This window comes from Taurulus bubalis (assembly GCF_910589615.1).
Source record: "Taurulus bubalis genome assembly, chromosome: 12".
Classification (NCBI taxonomy): Eukaryota; Metazoa; Chordata; class Actinopteri; order Perciformes; family Cottidae; genus Taurulus; species Taurulus bubalis.
Window position 1 is genome coordinate 8,780,847 of NC_136600.1, and position 22,437 is coordinate 8,803,283.

A 22,437-nucleotide genomic window follows, 5' to 3' on the forward strand; every position below is an offset into this window, starting at 1 on the left:
TCAAAACAGAATATAGATCTAAGCTCAACATTGAGCATGAATTAAGAGATTGCACATGTTATTAGTTTTTGTCTGATGGAGCGATCTGGTTTACTTGAAAGGGATTTTAATTCTTTTTATTCTATTATTTGAAAAAGCACAGATGGAGGAGTCACAAAAAGTTGGACCATTTTGTTACAATTTTGTTGAACATTTTTCTTCTTCCAATGTGGGGCCCGACAGAAGAAGTTTGAGAACCATTGCTTTAGACTGTGGTGTGTGACAAACAACAGATAAACAAACTCAATAGCCAACTGGACTATATGACCAAAAAAATATAACTTTTCCATACTAGTAAAGAGTTCCATTGGAGATAGAAGGGTGAAGTTATCGGTTCTGACCCGGCATGTCACATATCATGCACATCGTGAAGACAGTCCCGTAGATTTTGAGTGATTGTATTTTAGGTTTTAAGGATTTTGGTCCAAGTGAGAGAAGCACTCATAGAATAAACTCCAAGGTGTTCCTCAGTTGTTGAGGGCACTCCAAATTCAGAGCGTAAATAAGTCGGCACATGGCATGCGTAAGATTGTCAAGGTCATCCATCATTACTATTCCTTCCCAAAAGAACACACAATGGTTATATTTGTGACTCACAGCAAAATAAGGCTCCACAAAATCAACCAATCGGAGCATTAAAGAGACACAGCCACTAAGAGGGAAGCTAGATGCTGGTATCATTAGATAATCAAGTGAAAAAGTAAATACTGCTAAGATTCATTCATCATTTGATTCACTGAATAGTTGCAAAAGTTAATAATAAATAATATGGATGTTCAAAAGGGCTGGTATTTATATATAAGGATGATATTTGAATGGGAAAAAAACAGCAAAAAAGTAAATACAACAGAATGTAGACGGGCCTGAGAACAACGGATTGATGGCATCACAACACTAAGTGAAATATAAACGTCAGGTGGTTAGCCCTGATCAGGACCCTTTGGTGGCATCTGCCGTCTTTCTGTTGGGTCAAGTTGCAGCTTCACACCATCCAAAACTCAAATACCTTTAATAATGAAAAATCATGGTAAAGGGGTTGTATTAATATCTCCTATGATTAATCAATGTTTAATACGTGGTTAAACACAACCATATTCTGACCTAGGCTTGTCTCGGTTGTACAAAATGTTTAAACGGATAAACAGGTGTATGATTTTGGCTCGTTTCCCGATGAGGTCGCTTCTCTTATAGTCCCAGTTTACTGCACCGTTGATGGTGGTAGGAACCTCGGTCAAGTGAGCCGCCGATGGAAATGTAATAATCGTCTATTCCTGGTGTTACGGTACGGGGGCTTAGATAGGACAAAAAGCACGGAGATATACCTTTAAGCAATCATTTTTCTAAATCAATATTATTTTGGACATTATATACAAAATACAATTATAAGAAAATATGAAGTTACACTACAGTACGGTTTTTATTTAAAAAAGGGTTTGACATCTATAATATTGCCAAATAATAAAAACAGATCCTTCATTGGTTAGCTAAATGATGTTCATGATGACCCCGAGCCCACATATGTCCATGATTTTACTAAACAGTTTTGGAGTCAGCTCAAACGAAATTATGATATTCATAATTTCCCAATATTTTAACTGTTATAAAAGCAGATCCTTAAAAAGGTAATATGAAACTTTCACTATATTCTATAGTGTTCATGAGGACCCCTGCTATGTTCATGTCTATTTTCACGAGAATTCACTGTACAGTTTGAGATAATTATAGGCAAATTTTGAATATCATATTTTCATTTGAGCTGATTTAAGCTGACTTTATTGTGTAGCTGAAACTTACCTTCAAATAACTTGACACAGCAGCGCTTTCTTCCCGCTTTTAACATTCGCCTACTCACACAAAGCACGTCTTCGGTGGTCAACTGTGAATGTGTAATCGTCGAGTGCGGCCGAGTTTCTCCGGGCTTTGCCGATGGTTCCTCCTCGCTCATTCTTTTAAATGAAGATTACTTGAGATGATGAGTTTACTCAGCAGAAAGCGTTCTTAACCAAGTTTCTTGGTCAACAAAGTAAGCAGAAATGAGTTAAGCTCACTATTTTCTTTAAGTACGGTCATCAATTACATTTTACAGTGTGGCTGTGGGGAAGAAAAGAAGACACAGGGAGAAAGGAAAACTCTTACTTCACCACTCAAGCTTCTCAGCTTCTTGCTGTCGAGGAAGTTCAACAAAATATCCGATCCCCAAACCCAGGTCCCAGTCAGATGATTTAATCATTATTCACAATGATAATAAGGTAATTATTAAAAATGACAGCATTTTCAGAATAGGTGTGTGCAAATCCAACATGCTATATGAATAAATTAGGCAACGGTGAGAGGATCGGTTGGATCAACAGATTATGTCGACTTCAACTGTGAAATGGACCTGACCCCTGTTGTCCAGATGTGGGCGTGTCTTGTTGTAGCTTGCTAATCAAAAATGGTTGGCAAGCGACCTCTTGTGATCTCAAGAGCTCGGAAGCTGCAAAAAACAGCTGTAAAGAATCGAGAGACCGGACTTAGAAACCAGGGCGTGCAGGATCGGGATTGCACGCTGCAATTGGAGACTGAGTAGCGTTTTGTATTCTTGCAAATCTTTGTCGTCAATATACGTCCATGCTCTGTCAGATAAAAGAACGAGGAAGAAAAGTCACCCAGTATGGGAAAACAGGAAAATGGATCCAGAAACCTGAAAACCATAACTTTGAGTTGACACAGTTTGTGTCTCATGTATTCGCAGCAGCAATATGAGAAAACATTGATTGCACTGTCAAAGATCATGGCTTTTTTGTAGATTGTATCTAGGTTTCTTTTCCATTTGAGGTGATCCACAAAGCTAAATCTGCATCCAATATTCTTATTGAGAGGGACATGTGTTTCAGAAGCCTCCGCGGTCACTAAGATCACCGAAGGCAGCGAACAGTCACGCAAGTTCTGTTCTAGGGTGGATTTCCCCAGAAACAAATCAGCGTGCAGCCAAAACAAACTCCTGCTGATGGTTTGCCTCATGCCTCCGGTCTCTCTGGCCTGCTTCTAGACAGCAGCCGAGGGACCCTCAGCGCTCAGAGGGAGGAGCTGAGGAGTCCTCCGGCCCTCCCACAGGCTATAAGACCAGGGGCAGACGGAAACACTCAGACAGCAGGCACACGTGGAGCAAAGAGGCAGAGAGAGAGAAGGACGTGAAGAGAGGCTAAGAGAGAGAGAGAGAGAGAGAGAGAGAGAGAGAGAGAGAGAGAGAGAGAGAGAGAGAGAGAGAGAGAGAGAGAGACAGTAAAACTGCTGCCACAGACTGGGAGTCGTTTTTGCTATTGGAATTGAAACAACAGACAAATATAGAAAAAAGGACCAAGAAAGAGATTTAGAGAAGAAAAAGAGGACAAAACGTGCCATTTTAAATGTGGCTTTCTTCTGAAGGATTAAACAGAACGAAGAATTGACCTTTTGGGATGTGAAGTGTTTTTGTGTGAATCAAGAGAGAAAAACACAGCCGCTCTGAGGTCAAGTTGCTCTTGACCACTGACTGAGGATCAACTGGTTGATCTTTTAAAACTCAGCCTAGCTCTGCGTCATAAGGGCTACATCTGACTCACCTGGCTTCGCTAAAAGAGAAGTTGGGGGTAAAGTAACAATTTTAAAGGGGTCGGCACCTTAAATCAGCAACACCGACTACTTCCGATAAAGTTCAACCTCGACAAGTGGAAGTCTCACGAGGATCGACCAGTAGCTGACAGAGCGTTGTTTTGTTAAAGATGACATTCGCCATGCTGCGCACGGCACCTCCAGCAGGTCGCTTCTTGTACGGCGACATCGCCCTCCTCTCCGAAGACGATGACGAGAACGGGAGCGAGGGTTCGGGCTCCGAGGAGCGCAACTTCCGCCTGTCCTCCTCGTCGCCATCTGCCTTTCACATCAAGGTGAACAGGAAGAGGAAGCTGTGCGGGGCAGGAGGGGTCGGAGGGATGGACGTAGAGGCCATGATGGGGCGGCTCATCCCCCAGGGGTCTCCACCCCACGGGGAGGTTCGCCAGAGGACCGCAGCCAACGCGCGGGAGAGAGATCGCACCAACTCTGTCAACACGGCATTCACGGCGCTGCGCACCCTCATCCCCACCGAGCCTGCAGACAGGTACATGGCATTTTATCTGTGGCACATTCTTAAAGTATTAGGACTATGTATTTTATATCTTAGAACCAAAATATGTAGTCCCTGACCGATGGCATGCACCATTAATCCCCCAAAAAATAACGTAATTTTGTGCATATTTCTGATATTAGAGTTAGCGTCTACATATTCTACATTTGATATCACTGTCTATATGTTTTACATGTGTTTTTTAGATATTTTGTGTTGTTAATAACACCATAAATATCCTTCTGATTTCATGATTAGGAAGCTGTCGAAGATCGAGACCCTACGTTTGGCAAGCAGCTACATCAGTCACTTGGGGAATGTCTTGCTCCTGGGCGAGGGGCTTCATGATGGACAGCCGTGCCACGCTCCCTCACCGCCGTTCTTCCATGTTAACTCCTCCCCCAACCGAGGGTCTGACCAATCAGCTCAGCCAAAGCACATCTGTACTTTCTGCCTCAGCAACCAGAGGAAAATGGTGAGCAGATGAAAATGATGAATCAGTGAGGAAGACAAAAGGCCAAACAAAACAAAAATGCTATCTATAGAAAGACCTCCAACAAAACAGTGGTACAATGATTATTCAAAGACAGATCAAAGATAATATATACAGCTTTTGATTATGACATAAATACTGCAATGATTACCATACTATATTTCTTTAGTGACTTTAATTTCCTGTGAACAGAACAAACTAAATATGTTTTCCAGAATTAGAAAACTGATCACACTGTAGAGTGAGGCTTCTTTGAGGAAACTGTGCAGTGTTTTAGGGTCAACTTGGTGTTTAAAGCTGACCTGAGATCAGTGACTGTGCCTATAAACCTGATTGGCCCACAGGGACATTAAAAGCAGAACCTCTTTTAAAGTCCTCTGTTGGGGTGAAGGACTGCGTATTATTGTTCTGTTGGGGGTTTGTTTTACTCGAGCAGGTGGCTTGAAAGTTCAAGGTGCTTTCTGAAACTCACTAAACATTTCAGTTAGTAGACAAGACGAGCACGACCATTGCGTATAAAACCTCTAACTGTGGTGTTTGTCTTTCTTAAAAAAAAAGAAGGAATTTAAAGTTTGCAAGGGTATTCATGCAGTGAGTGAGATTTATGACCAGGAGCCCATGAAATATATCCAAAACCATGTGTATAATTTCAAGAATGTATTGACGTCAGTTTGAATATGAGGAGGTTTTAATCATAACTGCTGCAGAAGTGACCTGAGACGCAAAGATCGGTAACCGGCAATGAGATTTATTCCACTGAATGTGGATGTCATGAGACAAAAAATGGCTTTATGTGCATTTAACTATTACACTGCAAGTGTTGCCAAAAGCACTTTCAGGGTTTCTTTCTACTTAGCCACAGGTTTATACACACATAAATGAATGGACATGCAACAGGACGAGCTATACAATCAATAGTCAGTCTCATCATTTCAGTGTCACACCCAGCATTTCAGATCACAGATTTGTAGCGGTTGTCAAACTTTCTCCACACCTCCTCCCTCCACTGCTGCGCTGTCGGCCTACGACTTAATAGAGATACAGAAACAGGAGAACCTGATCCAGTGAGAAGTTCAACTCCCATTTGATTGATTCAACACAGGAAATAGACATAATCAAGAACACTCTCGGCATAAGAAAGTCCTCAGTCTGATGAGAAATAACAGGGAATGAATAATTCCTATCAGCTGACCGAAATCCAACGTGTACGAATGCAGCTGCGACTTCAACAAACAGCCTGTGCAGGAGATGATAGAGAGGTGACGTCCACTCAACTTTCCCCCTCTAGCCGAGCCGCTGCCCATTTAGTAGGATTTATGGGTAAGGAGCTGACATCTGGCAGACTCCCCCGTTACCCCAGCAGTGTGTGAAAGCTAATACCCTCCTCAGTGTCTAAACCCGGAGACCCTTTAGCTGGGGGATAACCTGAGTCTCAGCAGTGTGTGTCTCGCCCTCCCTCCTGCCTCCCCTCTGAACCTTTGTGAGTGAAAGCCTATACGTCCTCAGTGTCTGAAACCCAGACACCCTCAGCTGAGAGATAACTAGCCTCAAACCTGTCTTGCTCTCTCTCTCTCCTTCTCTCTCTGTCTCCTTTTCCTTTTGCTTCAGTTTGTCCTCCCCGAGTCCTCCATTTTCATCCTCTTCGTCCTTCTCATTCTGCTCCACTCAGCTCTCTGCGTATCGATCAGCCCGGTGGAGGTCAGCGCTGTCAGTAGGAGCTGTGTAATACTATCTGCTGCTGTCAACTCGCTGCTGCAGACGCATGTCTGACCTGTAAATGCATGCTGCGTAGAAAACCATTTGAAAACTTTCTCATGTCAAAGCCTTCAACTGTGGACTCTGACTAAGTTAGTCTTTCTTGACCTCCGTCACACACAGCTTCCCATTAGCTCAGTAACAGTGGACTGTTTTCATAGAGTGCACTGATTTGGTGAACCCAGGTGAAAGTCATTATCGCTTGGCTATCCCTCGATTCATTCGCCTAAATAAGTGAGCAGAAAGGCGACGAGTTAGGGAGAGATTTTGAAGTTGTGCAAAAGGAGTGAAATGTAGCACGTAAAATAATCCTCCCTGCTGGGTTCAGCTGACAAATATATAGCGATACATTTTTTTAAATGGCTCAGTAAATTAATAAAACTGCCGGGTACTGTAGCTTTGAGCAAACATTGCTCAAACAGGTGTAAGGAGTGACTTGATGGGGAATATTTTCAGTTTGAATTGACTCAAAATAAACTGCCCGTGTTTTTATCCTAATGAAGGAACAATTCATTTGTTTTTGGTTTTGAACATGAAAATATAGAACATCACCAGTATCGTGAAAGGGGAATCGTAAGGGATCCCAGGCTCACCTGGCACATACATGGTTAACTCTGATTGAAAGAACCTGAGAGAATTTCATTTTCCCCGGAAAAGTGGCTATACAGTGTGATTAAGTGGGCTAAAGGACAGAGCCAGCGCTGGTGATTACAGAGAGGAAACGATTGTGAAGGTAAAATGAGACTTTGTGTCCTGAGTGCTCTCTTTGTATGTTTTTATGGTCATTGAGGTTCATCACAGCTGTCAGGTCCGCTTAGACCAGCTGCTTCAATTATGCTTATTTCCAATGTGGGAGAGGGTGAAAGTGAGAAAAGTATATGCTCATTTCCTCTTATTATGTGTGTATACAGTATAACTGTTTCAAAACAAACAGTGCTGTTAGTAATGACTACTGCACAGAGAGGACTACACTACAGCAGATTACATATTCAGTGGATTATAATGTGACTCGTGCTCTTGGTTCTGAGAGAAAATCCCTTTTACGCAAGTGGAGGATATATGATTTATTCTTTATAGATTTTCCAGAAAACGATACGGTGCCATTGAGATTGAAAATTATTAAAATCTCCTTACAGCGCTGTCCTGAGAAAACCACGTATCTTTGTGGCAAGGCAATTTTTATCGGATCCAACGACGATGGTTTTATTAACCACATTGTTTTTCTTGAGATGTTTAGAGACAATTGGGGAAGAGTGGAAATCTCAGTGAGCCGAAAGCACTATTTCTCTTTAAATATCTTTGTTGCTCCACTTTAGTGCAGCATAGTGAAAATCTATTCTTTTGCACTATTAGATACTCTTTTTTGCATCTCCCCTCACATTGTCCGGTATCGAGCCACACACCGTGGGACATTTCCACTCAGCATCTTTAGATCAGAAGCCGAGCTACTCCTCTGTCATACACATATATCTTGACATATTTGAGCTTTTTCAGAAGAAACTGCTCCGGGATGGAGCGCCATCCGTTTGGTTAAACTGTAGCGCAGCCTTCACATGCTAGAGTCTTTTGATGAGTGCCGTAAAGAACATGGGACGCTCCTGATGGCTACATCTGTAAATGAGATGTCCGGGGCTGAGGGCGACGGGTCGAGGTGAGCGAAGGGCTGCTGAAATCCCTGCGCTGTCTGGTTGATTGATGCCGATATCCTGTGCTTGGCCTCTCTGCTGCCGCCGATCAGTGCAACTGTCAGGTGCCGGGATTCAACCTATACGGCAGGAAACCTGCACGATTTCAGTTTGTTTAGTCATTTTGGTGGTATTATCTCCAGGATATCTGCTTGAGGTCACCTTCAATGACCTTGAAATGCAGTTGAGCGCTATTTAAATACACATTAATGTGTGCTCTATGTGAATGCAGAACGAGTATCGGTACAACGCTACTGAATTATATTAAGATGGTGTTTGTCAATACAAAACAAAAACAAAGCTTTTTGAAATGTGTTAATCTGTCGACTGTGTTGCCTTTGGGCCGTACGCTTGAAGCATAAATACAGCTTCCTCCACGGTCCGCAACTGTGGCTTTTTCTCTTGACCCAACATAGCGAAAGGGTCAATTCAAGTCAATGGCAAACGTAAACAGAAATGGGGAATCATCTGCCAGTAACAGAAATCACGCTCAACCTTTTCCTTTTAAGCGTATGTGTATGAAAAGTCCAAATATTTAAAAATTTAAAATAGCCCATTTGATGAATTAAAAGAGAATTTATATGTTTGGTAACAAAATAAAAATCCGGCAAAAATATAACTACTATTATAGTGTGGCTGCTGTAAAAAGGCCATTGTTCCTTTTGTGATGCTGACATTTAGTTTGGTTTTACAAGCATGAGAAGGCACAACCCTGATTTAACTCCAACTTAAAGGAATCTCATTTATTTTCAATTTCTAGAAATTAAAAATACACGTGCAAATTTATGAAAATGGCAAGCATGACAAATTTTGAATACAGCTCTGAACCTATTAAAACCAAGCTTTTTTTTGCAAACTGTTCTGATTTGCGCTACAATACAACTTTTATATGTAATGATTCTGTGAGAGGGTGGAAAGATGCATGGGCACATGGAGAGACTGTGGCACTAAAACTGCACCATGCAATTGGAAACTGACTTATCTGAACACAGCCAGTGTGTGTGTGTGTGTGTGTGTGTGTGTGTGTGTGTGTGTGTGTGTGTGTGTGTGTGTGTGTATGCGTATAGATATTTATATATATATTTGCGTGTTTATAACTTGGAGATGAATGTGAGTGACAGAGAGGGAGATTTTGTACCTCCATATACGTATACTGCACACACACACACACACACACACACACACACACACACACACACACACACACACACACACACACAGGCTGGCTCTCTGTGTCTGGAAGTCATTGGCAGTGCAGAGCGGAGCAACAAATGAGCTAATTGTTCTGTAAATGATTTATCCTCTGCTGAGGCCTGTACAGCCAGTGTTTAATTCAGCTGCTGCTATTAGAAACACATTGACGTTTGGCTTTGATGGTGATGTTAAAGAAGCCTGGAAACCGCTCCCTGTGAAACGCCCTCGCTGCTTACACACACACACTCACTCACACCCACACACATGACACATAGACACACTCGCACACATGCATGACCACAGAAATACTGACACGCTCTCAGACTTTTATCAAAAGCATTTCATTCTACCTTGATTTTTTTCTTCTTTTTTCTTTTCTTTCCTGGTCTTTTAAGCCAGACGGCAGTTCATTGCTTCTTTCTAGACAACCCATCCACAAAAAAAAAGATTACTCGCTAAAAGAGCGCTGGATCACGACTATGCTTTCAACACTTTCTAAACTAATGGTGTGCAGGAAGTTGTGGAAAGAGAGATGGAGAAGGAGAGAAAGAGAGGCAGATAAATAGTCAACGACTCAGCGGGATAATCAACGTAGCTATTTATCCTCCAGTTTGGACAGTTGTTTTTTTCCGATTGTGGTGAAACTAAACTTTGCTTCTTTTATAGAGATCAAATGAGCCGAGCACCTTAAGAGAGCTTAAATGCACAAACAGGACACGTGCAGGAGCGTGCCAAGGACTGCGCTTTTTACATTTGTTTTGTTATTAGCCTTTTTTCACTGGGGAAAAAAGCATTACGTCACCTGTGTGCGTGAAGAAGACGTTTCGAGGTCAGAGACGAAAACTAAATTACCCTCATACTGATAATGCCGGTGTTGACTTGGGGTTAATGTGCTGTGCCTCATGAGCGAGAGCTTTGCCCGTTAGCCTGTCGGTTCATGCTATGCTAACGAGGTGCATCGGAGGCAGCTAATATACTGCAGGCAGTCTTCAAATATATTCTTGCCCACGTTCAAAGTGCGTCCATGTGTGTGTGTGTGTGAGAGCCTGGCTTTGTGTACAGCTATTAGCCGTCGTCATGCATGGACCCGTCTGTATATTTTCAAGCACAGATGGAAGCGGTTAAACCCTAATTTAACACCAACAGAAGAAGTCGTGTCAGATGACTAACAAAATCTATTAGCAAAACTATCATTCTGTTGTCGTTGGCCCTCCAGGGAGAGGGTTGCTCACGGAGCAAATTAAAACAAAACTACAGAAATCTGAGCCAGTTCAAATAAATCTAAAACAGAGAGAAGAGCAGAAATTGGCGGTGTAGGTGGTGCCGTTTCTCCTAACAATATCTACGGAAGCTAATGACATGTTGGCTGTTGCAGGGTGCTCATCTCAGCGCTGATGATAAATTGCCGTGCCGGTGCGTAATGTAGCAGAATGAAATCATGCGAGACTGCCGAGAAAGAAGTGGGGCTGGAGCCGTTATAACAGATCATTAAAATGTGGGAACAATTAGACGCACGTGTGGCCGGCTGGTGAGAATTACAACTGATTAGTCAATCTCAGATAAACCAAGTGTTTTTCAAAGATGCTTATTAGCAAACCACAGTCAGCATGAAGTACATGTCTGATGCATCCAAGCCACATAATGGTAGACTATGGCTTATTTGGTGTGTTAGTTTTCTTCATTTAAAAGTCAGATTGCTGCACTATTTCAGCGTGCTTCTATGTTCCTCTGATGGAGGATCGTTCATGAGAGTAATTACAGCTTCTGTTCAACACTTGAGGGGACTGACGCATATTCACATATTTTCAGACGATAAATTAAAGGGATATTACAGTTTTCATTTCATGGTTGAATACCAATCTCCTTATACGATTGTCGGGCCAGTACCCAAGAGGAATTATTTTTTCCAACCAGTCATCCCTCTCGAGAACTAAATTAGATGTTTGTACTTGACAGAATGGGAGAGAGAGAGAGAGAGAGAGAGAGAGAGAGAGAGAGAGAGAGAGAGAGAGAAAGAGAGAGAGAGAGAGAGAGAGAGAGAGAGAGACCCACAGACCCACAGTTATAGGTGAAGGAACAGCCCGGATTGAGTTTCGGAAAAACAATATTAAAGTTTGAATTTGTAGGGTTGATAAGATGCCGTGAAGAGAGCGTTTACTATCTTCCTATTAAAGTTAAGACTTTGATAAAACAACAATATTGTTTCAGCGTGGTAATATCATCATATAGTATCTAAAGTAAACATCATCAGGTAATCATATTAGTGTCGGACAAATCACCCCCCTGGGAAGTCAGTGGTGTGTGTGTGTGTGTGTGTGTGTGTGTCATCCGACCGTGCCATATTAGTCTTCAGGAGATTGTTTTGACTACCAGTCCGGCCTCACAGCCCCCTCCTCCTGTTTTGACTGAACCAGTTCGACTTCAGCTGAACCGCCTACGCCGGCTACAGCTGCGCTTCGTCAACTATCGCTAAGCGTTCACAGTAATGGTTCCATGGTAATTTTGGTGAATCACCCGATTGTCATGCGCCGTTTTTGAGTGGGATTATTTCATGTACCCACTCTCTCTAACCTGCCTCAAGTACTGCACTTTCCACTGATAAATACCTCCAGTTTTCCACAGCGCCTTCCAGCAAACACCGGAGAGCATTGCTGCACTTGTCTCCTCCAGCTGTTGGTTTTATAGTGTCTTAGTAGAAAGCACAATCACATCACTGCCAGTGTGAGGCCCTATACTCATAGAGGTGTATATATATGTGACAGGAGACATCACTCCTTTGGGTCATTAAGCCTCCGGACGTTACTCCTGAAAGCCTAAATTCATCTTTCTTTGTTCCATCTGTGTTTGAGTTCTTTGTTAGTGACCATTGTTCACTACTTCTTCTACTGCATGGTGAAATAAACATGCAACCCTGTCCCGTAGAAATTACATTGTTATACTACTTATTTGTTTTGTTGTGGTGTGTTGCATGTGGTTAGGTTCAAGCAACAAAGTATTTTGTTCTGGTCAGGAAAATATTTATTTATTTTTTCTTGTGCCATAAGTCACTTTTGACTTTCATTATTTAAAATGAACACCTAAAACCGAAACATAACTATACAATTGTTGAATCATGCTACAGCAGGAGCGGGTATTGTAGGGGAAACAAGGAAATACACTGTGACTTAATGTTCAGTATCAACTTTTGGAACTTGGTAGATATGTTGATAGAAACACAAAGTTACACAAAACAAAAGTCTCGTGGCTGCAATTGATCCAGTTGTATTGAGTCAACTAACAAACACAACGATGGTAATGGTTCAAGTCTAGATGATAGCACCGTAGTCATGATCCTCTGCTCCAGCTGGAGGAAGACTTGACAATAATAGTTCCTGTGTCTCCTCACATTCCCCTCAATCAGTGGGAGGATTATTCCTGTCCAAATCCTATGATCTCACTCTCATTACCACTTGATCCCCGTCCAAACACCTACCCACCTTTGTTGATGTCAGTCAAACGGATTTTTCCAAACACCTACACCTTGTGCGCGGTCTTAGAGGAAATGTGTAACAGGTGTGCGGCCGATGAGGCGAGCGGGTTAGTCGAGACGATATGAGAAGGGGAAAGGAAAGTCAGGAGAGGACAGGAGCAGAGAAGCTGACCCACACTCCTTTGTGCACTTTCACCGCCATTTGAAATAAAGTTTTCACTCACAAAAAAAGAATATTCCACATATTTGTCCATGAGAACCGACCACAAATTGGGTTGCAACAGCCCGAGATCATTTTCCAGCTCCGAGTCAATCAAGCGTCAGCCCTGAAAAGTGATTAGTGAGACAGGGATGACGTGTGTTGCGTGTCACTCAACAGCGTGTTCGTTAAAATGTCTTGGACTGGAGCCTGAGACGCCAGAGCGTGGTAGATGGCCTGAGGAGCAGAGCAGAGGTTAGGTGAGGAGGGAAAATGTGATGTTATTTTCCTGGCCAGATAGAGAAAGCCTCCTCACCAGCCAGGAAATCAAGGCCTCTCTGCTCTGATACCACAGATAAATGAGATCACGCAGGGCTGTCATGCATCAGCTCATGATGTCACTCTTCAGGCTGTTATAAAACCAGCTACCACAATTAACGCACAGCGTGCACGCTACTGCACAGAATGCATTTGCAGTCAAGGTTAATTTACTTTGTCGACCCGGGTAAAGTTCATTTACATAAACTGTGCTATTGATTGCACTGAAATCGCATCTCTTTCCACAATTTGCACTACTTTCTCCTGGAGAGTTTCATTTAATGAGACTATAAAGGAGGTTGACCTCTTAAGCATATTTAAGAATTTAAGGTGGTAATCGTCACATACTTGTACTACTTTATGAACTAAATAGACATATTTAATAAAAGACTCATTCTTAGCTTGTCAAAGTGACAAAGCTGATCTATGTGCCACCAACTTCCCCCCCATTTCTAGTCCCTGTGTTGAATCCTGAATAATGTAAGATGTTGTTTCTCTCTCTTGCAGAACAAAGACCGAGACAGGAAGACGGCCATCCGAAGTTAACAATGAGGACACAAACCACACAGATGAAATGCAATGATTTTACTGCAACTTGAAGACTTATCAGACTTGTGATGCCATTCAAAGACTTTTGAAGGACTTCTTTAACACTTCCAGGACTTTTTAAGGAACTTAATCAAGCATTTCCTTTTTTTTTTCTTACTTTTTATATCGCTTTATAGGAACTTTTTACTTTTTAGGGTGTTTTCAAATGTGTTGAAACACTTCTGAAAAGCCTAACAGTGCTTTTGAAAGGCTTATCAAGACCATGACAAACCTTTCAACAACATTTATAAGAGACTTTTTACTGTATTGTTCAAAGACCTTTTGTTCAGAGTCTGAGGAATGTATGGCACATCGAAACACACAGCTTTTGATGAATACAAATGCGTCTTTCTTAGGATCTGTGTGTCATTAATGTGTAAACTGAAATATAAATGTATATTTATGTGACATAACATTATATAATGAAACTATGTTATTTAACCGGCATTGACATCCGTGACAAATAATGTGTAAAGGTGCAAAACATTGGCTATTGACATTATGGCATCCCAAAAAAAAACATGCTGGAACTTTAATGGTATTGGTTATTTCTCACGATCATCTCTGAAAATGTCCTAATGCTGGAAAATAACACAAGATGACCAATAAATTGTTTGTATATCTGGGAGTAAATTTCATTTATATGTTGGTGGCAATTTGAGCCTGGTGTCCTCTCTAATCCTTCCCATTTCCAACCAATAAACGCTATACATATTTTCCACTGAGAAACTATTCAAACAGTGGTTTCATCATACTTTTCTTGCTGATTCAGGAGGGAGCAATCTGAATCACAGCACAGCGAGTATAAGTGGAAGTTCCACAGTGACTATACACCTGTAGCTCAGGTCAGCCTTTACTTTACGCTCCCTCTCTACTGTCTTTCTCTCTCACACAATCCCTCTCTTTTGCCGTCTTCTCTTTTTTGGGGCACCAAGGTCAGAGCAGTCAGACAAAGACAGGTTTTGAAGAGGAGGCGGACAAGAGGGGTTAGAGGAACAGAGAGAAAGGCTAAGCAGGAGAGAGGAAGAAAAAGAAAAAAAGCAGAATTGAATCTGCAGGTATGGCTGTTTGGACATCTGCCCCGTGTCCCCGCGCTGTCCTCTTCTTTACCTTTCCACATGCTCTTTCTGTCTTTTCTCCTCTCCTCCTCTGCTCTTCCTCTCTTTTCCCTGGAGTGCCACTGGCCAGAGTCTGACTGGTGATGGCTTTCCAGCATGTTTAGCCACGCACCACTTACCCTCTCTTTGCCTCGTTTTCCTTTTATCTCTAAATATCTATCTATCTATCTATCTATCTATCTATCTATCTATCTATCTATCTATCTATCTATCTATCTATCTATCTATCTAATCTTCCTTCCCTTTTCTTGTCTTCTTCCTTTTTTCTCACAAATTCCCTCTCTTTCCAACCATCGCTCCCTCTTTCTGCATCTCTCTACTCTGTTTTTCTCGAAATTTGTCCACTGCCTTTATGGAAAATGATCAGAGCATTAGTAATGTGGAATGTTGCTCTTGCTTCTTTTTTATTTTTTTTTAATCGTCACATTTTTCATCATAGCTTCTCTCTCCGTCTGCCAACCATACACTTCTCCCAGACCATAAGCTGTGATATTATAATCTTTGAGGCCAGTGGGCTCTGCTTTTATAGTTCGTCGGCCCTCTGGTCACTGCAGCAAAACTTGCAAATCCACTTCCAGGGAAACCAAAGTTACCTGAAAATGTTGCACCGTTCGACTGATGTTGTAGTTTTCTAGGATTAAGAGAGTTGGAACCTATTAATACAGTCTATACCCAGTCTATGGTGTCCTAGTTCATCATTTTAAAAACACATAACAGCAGCATTCCTGCAGCCATTTTCCACCATTAAGTGAAATGTAAATGAGCCGTTCTTTTAATGGAGGCTAACCCCTGTGCTGCACCGGCTTGGTGTTTCCAAATTATTTTTTAACAATGCTAACAAGCTGTTTCTGCGACCGAGGTGCCAGTTTTGGAGTTTTTTCCTACTATGTGACAAGTGCCCGGTGAAGAAAATCAACCAACAAAAAATTCCAACGCCACTTGATCGCGCTGCCAAAACACAGGTTTTAGTGGAAGCTGCCCCGACAAACAAAGCGGATTTATTGTGTGTGTAATCTCAAAAACACCCGCAAATCTATAAACAGCATCCAACACTTGCAGTCAGTTTTAGAGTTAATGTGTCAGACTTTTCCTCGGAGTGATGTCACGTAAAGGACACTCACTTTAATGAAGTAACTCGCAAAGGTGACGAAGGGGGAAGAGGTGTATATATTTAAATTTGGGAAATTTTGAGAAAGACAGATTCACAGCTGATAGTGTGCTTTATGAAGTTTAGCAAGAAGAAGAAGAATAATGGCAGCCAAACAATGAACTTAAGATGGTTGCAAAGTCCTTCCTGGAGAATAGTTTATACCAAAGACAAAATGCAGTTCGGGCATGTTATGCTTGAAATGCCCTTCAAATTCAAGTGCCACAGCAGGTTTTTTCCTCCCCACACGTAACACAGGGAAACAAAAGGCACACTTTTGTGTAAGTGGTCCCTGCTGCTCGCTTTTTCCTGAGACAAAGGTTTAAAAAGCGCAGTGTGTCTTGTTTAAAAGATCTTAGTACTGTTATGAGCCGATGAGACAAAGATAATCTTACTGCGGAGCGTTTTTTAAAAGGAAGCAATAGCTTTGAAAAAAAAAAAGGCTCTATGTGTCTAGTGTGTCCTAATGACTTCTGGTCCAGTTAGTCTGAGAGTCTGATCTCTCTAGCAGGCCGTCTGTCTGAGCAGCGTGAGGGGGAAAAAGGAACTGGTTCCTCCCACACAGACCAGATCAGGTTTCCCCTACGCCTACACACACACGCACAGATGACCATTTACACACTCATACGCCAATGAACTTCCATATGCACAAATAGATGGACGAATGCATGCATGTGTGTGTCGAACACTCACATGTGCGCACACACTAAGCAGAAGGATCTGTGATATAGCTTAGCTGTCTAATGATCTCTGTATTTTACATTGATGAAAGCAGATCAGCTGAGAGGGCGGACTGCTGTGGCGTATTTAAGTGGGCGGTTTTGGACCAAGGTGAACCGGAGGTTGGAAGATCGACTGGTTCTTATTATCAATATAATGGTCTCTGACGAAGATGCCCCCATGGAAATCTGGCATGTGAATACTGATAGCTGAAGCAATAAAAAGCTGCTTTTTGAGTCTGAGGTGGTACCAGTGCCAGAGGGTCTGGTGGATGTAGCCTGAAGACGTGTTAGAGAAATTTAACATATTTGGAATATACACATGGCCTAATGGAAAGCTGGCAGAACGTAGTTGAGGCCTGAAAACGGGGAAAAAACCTTGTGATCTATTTTAATCAGTTATGAAAGAAAAAGATATCACATAACGGCTATATGCTCTCTGGTGAGCTCAACAATAACAATAATTATCCTGCCAATTGATTTTCCTTTTGCTCATGTGAACCTTAGTAGGATTGTGACTCGCCAAGATGATAATACATCTCTCAAGGTAATTAGATTTTTTACTGTAACTTACTATTGGAAACTGCAGGTCATGTTCTCTCTGTTTCCCATCTTTACTCCATCTGTCACTCTGCACATTAAGCCTCCTCATAAATTGTCCTGTCATTGCAAACAGATAATATGGAGCCTGACAGGCATGTAGGCTAAAGCTTCTAATAGCAAATGTTTTGGTTGTGGGCTGGTAGTGTACAGCGGGTTTATCAGAGCTATTTGCTGAACAGCTGCTGAACATAACACTGTGAGAGCAGAGAGACTGAACCAACAATATGCCACACAAATAGAACAATGTTTGATTGATGCTTTAATTAGTAATACAAATTGAGATGAAGTGAACTTCAGATTTAGGTCCTCGATCGCTGACTGCAACGTCTTTCACGTTACACAAAGATTGTTGAGCATTTGTTAATTAAAAACTATTAATTGGGGCAGCTTTAAAATGGCTACTTAAAGAACTATCAGACTGCTTGGCTTCAGAGGATATTTGCTTTAGCCCCATCCTCCATTACAGACTCGGTAACTGGGGAGTGTTTTTTGTAACCACAACAGCTTTAACAAATAAGTATATATTTTGAAATAAGACAGGCTCTTGGACTTACTCTCAGAAACATAAACGAGTCATGTCTACTTTTTTCAACTGTCATAACATGAGAATCAGTGGAGGAGACAGGAGCACTTCCTGTTTTTTTTCCAACTCATCCATGTTTTTGTGCTCAGATGGTACCCAGCTGAATAAGGTCTATTAATTAAAGATGGATAGGTAGCAGTGCTTTTCCTGAAGCATGACCTCCTGTTGACATTGGAGCAGAAGTTTCCTCTGGTGTCCTCTCCTGCTCCGTAGGCCTGTTGGCCAACTTCCTGCCTCCACTCGAACTGTCTCAATAAAACATAAAGAACAAAGATATAAAAACGTGGAGGAAAGAGCAAAATGCACCTTTAGGAACATTAGTCTTTTTAACCCAATGGGACCTGAGCTACACAAACACACACACACACACACACACACACACACACACACACACACACACACACACACACACACACACATACACACACACACTCTCGCACACACGGCAGGAGGCTAACTGCTCCAAGTGGGAGCTGTGCTGCTGAGGGCCGGATGAAAGGAAACACTAAAACTACAACGAGGGAAAGACAGGTGGCCAGTTTGGCAGCTCCACACACTACTGCACACACACACACACACACACACACACACACACACACACACACACACACACACACACACACACACACACATATATATATATACACACATATGCACGCACACAAACTCCTTCCTCCTCGAACCCCCTGTTGTGCACACCTGTGAAAGTGCCAAATCCTGGACTCTACCTCGATCAGCTCTCCAGCTCTCTCCCTACCTCCGCTCTCGTTCTCTCTCTCTCTCTTCTCTCCCCCACAATGAATCTCTCTCCCCCTTTCTCTCCTTCAGAGAGCTCCTCTGTGTAAACATTCCTTGTGTAAGCTAGCAGCCTGGCTCACCTTTAATTGGTTGTTAAAAAGACATTTCCTGCTCATGAGGATACCACCGTGGAAGCCCCTATGATTGTACGTGACTGTGTGGGTTTTTTCAAATACACGCATACACACAAACGTGTGTTTATTCCTGTAAGATCACCAAGCGCTCATCACTCGTGTCATCATTTATATTCAGCCACCTGATCACAAAAACACTGAGACAATGAGTAGAAACACCTTTGTGTTGGAAGCCTTGTGAAATGTTTTGACTCCTGAACACATCCTGACTTTAAAAAGCCAGTTGTTTGTCTTCAGCTCCGCTTGCCAGGCATCTTTCCATTCCCTGATGCTTGTGGATCAGGGTGATCTGGCCGGGTATTGAAAGCTGGTGTTCAGTCCAGAGCCAGTGATTGTTTCCTCATTGTGCTCCTCCATTGTTATTCCTCTGGTTTTCCCCTTTTTATAAGGTAGAATTCTCACGGGTAGCTTACAGTGAATGTCTTGAGAATTAGTATTTACATTGAATTGACTATATTTATTTGCACGCACACAAACACAGAGTAGTCATATGAAGACAATAGTTTGATTTAACTTCACTGTGTCATTCCAATAAACAGAATTACAATCAATTCAGATTAAATTAGAAGGTGCTTGTTATCATCAATTTAATTGTAATTCAAATAATTGTGTATCACAATATCTTGATATATGATTTCATCCAGATATGCTTCCATTGAAGGACTATAATGCTCGATGTTTTAGCTTCCTTTGGGATGCGCAGTCTGATACTAACAAACACAAAATAAGTTGAAAATCAGAGAAAGGGGATAAAGGCAGCATAAGGAAATTGGCAGGCAAACACTGAAGAAACAGGAAATGGTCGAAAAATAAGCATAATTGCATTATGCGCCAATGATTGATTGCGTAAATGTTAATTCTCAGAGCGTTGGTGTTGATGCTGGCTGCTATACTGTTGCAATAGTTCACATGTGCAATCTGGACACGGCTCCCACATGTTCCGAACTGCAAAGGGAAACCGAAGGGCACCAATTCTGATCCTAAACCAAACCAGAGCCAGGCCCCCGCACACATGCAGCTGAATAATTGTGCACTTAGAAAAAGGTTAATTAACTGAGTTTACACACCTTGAGAAAAACTCAACCACTGTAAAGAATTTTTTTTGGTTTTGAAAAGTGAATTCCTATTATACCTACATTGGAATATTATACAGTGCTAAAGATATTTACATTTGACATAACAGCTCTTTGCTGTCAAGGATGGAGAACAGAGCCAGACTCTAACCAAGTACAGGCTCAGTGACCGCCAGCTGACAATCAATGGAGACGTATGAAATATTAGCAACCAAAAGAAAACAATATATCTGGTAACTGCAGGTGATGCTGAGCTCTTCCTCCATTCCTGTATTAAGTTGTCAGCTGTGAGAAACACTGGGTGACCTATGCAGACTTATCTACTTGATCTGGGCTGGTGAAAGATAGATATTGAGATAGATGGAAGTTGAGACACACCCCGAGGTGCCTATTGTGCATGTATGAAGGCACGCAGGGCTACGAGTGCTGCGAGTGTTTCATCCTCTTACAGGCTCTGTGAATCAGGAGGCTCTTTAGGTTTTATTAGCCTCTTAGCAGGCGTGTACAGATCCAACAATGAGCAAGTGCTTCCCTCCCCACAGTGACAACTCTGAGCACTCAAGACACACTTATTAGGCACAAGACATAAAGTCCCAAAGATGAAAACAGGAAAAAGTGAAGCAAGAAACAGGAGAAGTGAATGGGTTAACTAGCAATAGAGAGGAGAGGAGACGAGGCGAGGCAGAATAGTAGACTGCGGTAATCTTTTCCTTAGTTATAGATAGACTAGTGAGTAGATGGTAAGAAGGAGAATAATAAGAGAAGCCAAGCCTTCAGTCAGTAGCAGCTTGCCAGAGCATTGCTTTGCCTCGCCAGGTCCCTGTGCTCTCTGCTCTGTCCTCTCCAATAAGACCCCTGGTTTAATGCTGGAAAATTCCCTCCAAGCTGTCAATCACCCCCTTTAATAAAAACAAAGTATAACATTGCGGTCTCGCTCGCTCTCCATTCCCCCTCGAGAATTAGAATGCTAGGTTTTGTCTGCGGAACTGTGAAAATCTCCTCTGCTTTTATTAGCAAAGCCCTGGTTCGACCGAAACTCGCTGGAAAAAATCTGGCCACTCTCCGCTCTGCGTCTCCCATCTGGACTACATTAAAGCCAACCACCTGGACCCGAACCAAACCTGAAATGAAACTGGGGGTATTACAGAAAATAACTCCAGGATCTGCCTGCAACACACACACACACACACACACACACACACACACACACACACACACACACACACACACACACACACACACACACACACACACACACACAGATACATATCTTCCTTCGTCCACTCACACACTTTTGTGTGCGTGTGCGCTCCATACATGGTTCATGCAGCCTCCTGTTTCTCTCGCTTTCTATTCCGTGCTTAATCAGATTTCCTTAAGGAAAACTAGTCTTAACCGGCATGATGGGGATCTGATTTGACTGACTGGCTGGTTGGCTTTTTTTTTAATTTTTTTTTTAGATTGTTTGGTTAACTGGCTAGCTGATGGGCTACTTGGGTGCTGACAGGCTGGCGAACATGGCTGACAGAATGAAAGATTGACTGGCTGACTGATGAGTGACCATTACTGACTGACTGAGTGGCAGCTGGCAGCGTACAGTATGTGTGAGATTAATGGTCTCTTTCTTCTACCTGTTGATCCAAGAAGAAGTCCTTCATATTAGGACTTTGGGCCCTGAGTGGACTGCAAGTCAGTCAGCGGCCGTGTCGTCTTTATACAGCATCACAGGATATGAAGCCTAAATCATAATCATCATTTTGTCTTTTCGTTTTCAAGGATAATCCTCTGTATTTTTATTATTGTTATATATTGTATTATTGTCAACACATCTCATTAAAAACAACAAGTCTCCAGTGACAAAGTGTATTCCTCTGTACCTTAGAGCTCTATTGTTGTCCAGAACTATTAAAACCACATCAGTGAGCCACTCTGTTGCTCTGGATGACATGATCCTTCAATACCAGGAAGTTTATTTTGAGTCAATCCCACATACACCGTCCTGCTGCTGTATATAATTATTAAAGCACCAAATGTGTCATAATCCGCCACTGAAAATAGTCCCCAACAAAAAAAAACGATTTCCTTCTGTTTGAGTAACATTTGCCAAGAACTACAGTCCCCAGCTGAAACTATATATTTGTGAGCAGTTTTTAAAGATTTCTGTCTTCAGTAGGAATGATTGGGTGTGAGGCTGAGTGACACAGAGAGGGTAAGAGTGTGGGGAGATGTACACACATTATCACAATGTTACACAAAGTTATATTAGGATGATGGAAGCAAAGTGTGGCTTTAAAATGTACCAACCAGGAAAAGACAAGAAAAAGACCAAAACAAAGAGCTATTAAAAGAAATGGTCTGTTGGTGACATCCTAACGTGGGGTTTACTCTTCATAGAC

At 42.0% G+C, this 22,437-nt stretch overlaps 1 protein-coding gene across 1 annotated transcript; it reads left to right on the forward strand.

The window, feature by feature from the left end:
- Positions 1-3,184: 3,184 nt before the first annotated feature.
- On the forward strand, positions 3,185-14,487 carry LOC306744905 (basic helix-loop-helix transcription factor scleraxis-like). The gene is made up of 3 exons (XM_079227608.1): positions 3,185-4,159; positions 4,424-4,640; positions 13,786-14,487. The coding sequence occupies exons 1-3, from the start codon at positions 3,783-3,785 to the stop codon at positions 13,822-13,824; spliced, it is 633 nt and encodes a 210-aa protein (XP_079083734.1). The 5' UTR covers positions 3,185-3,782; the 3' UTR covers positions 13,825-14,487.
- The last annotated feature ends 7,950 nt before the right edge of the window (positions 14,488-22,437 follow it).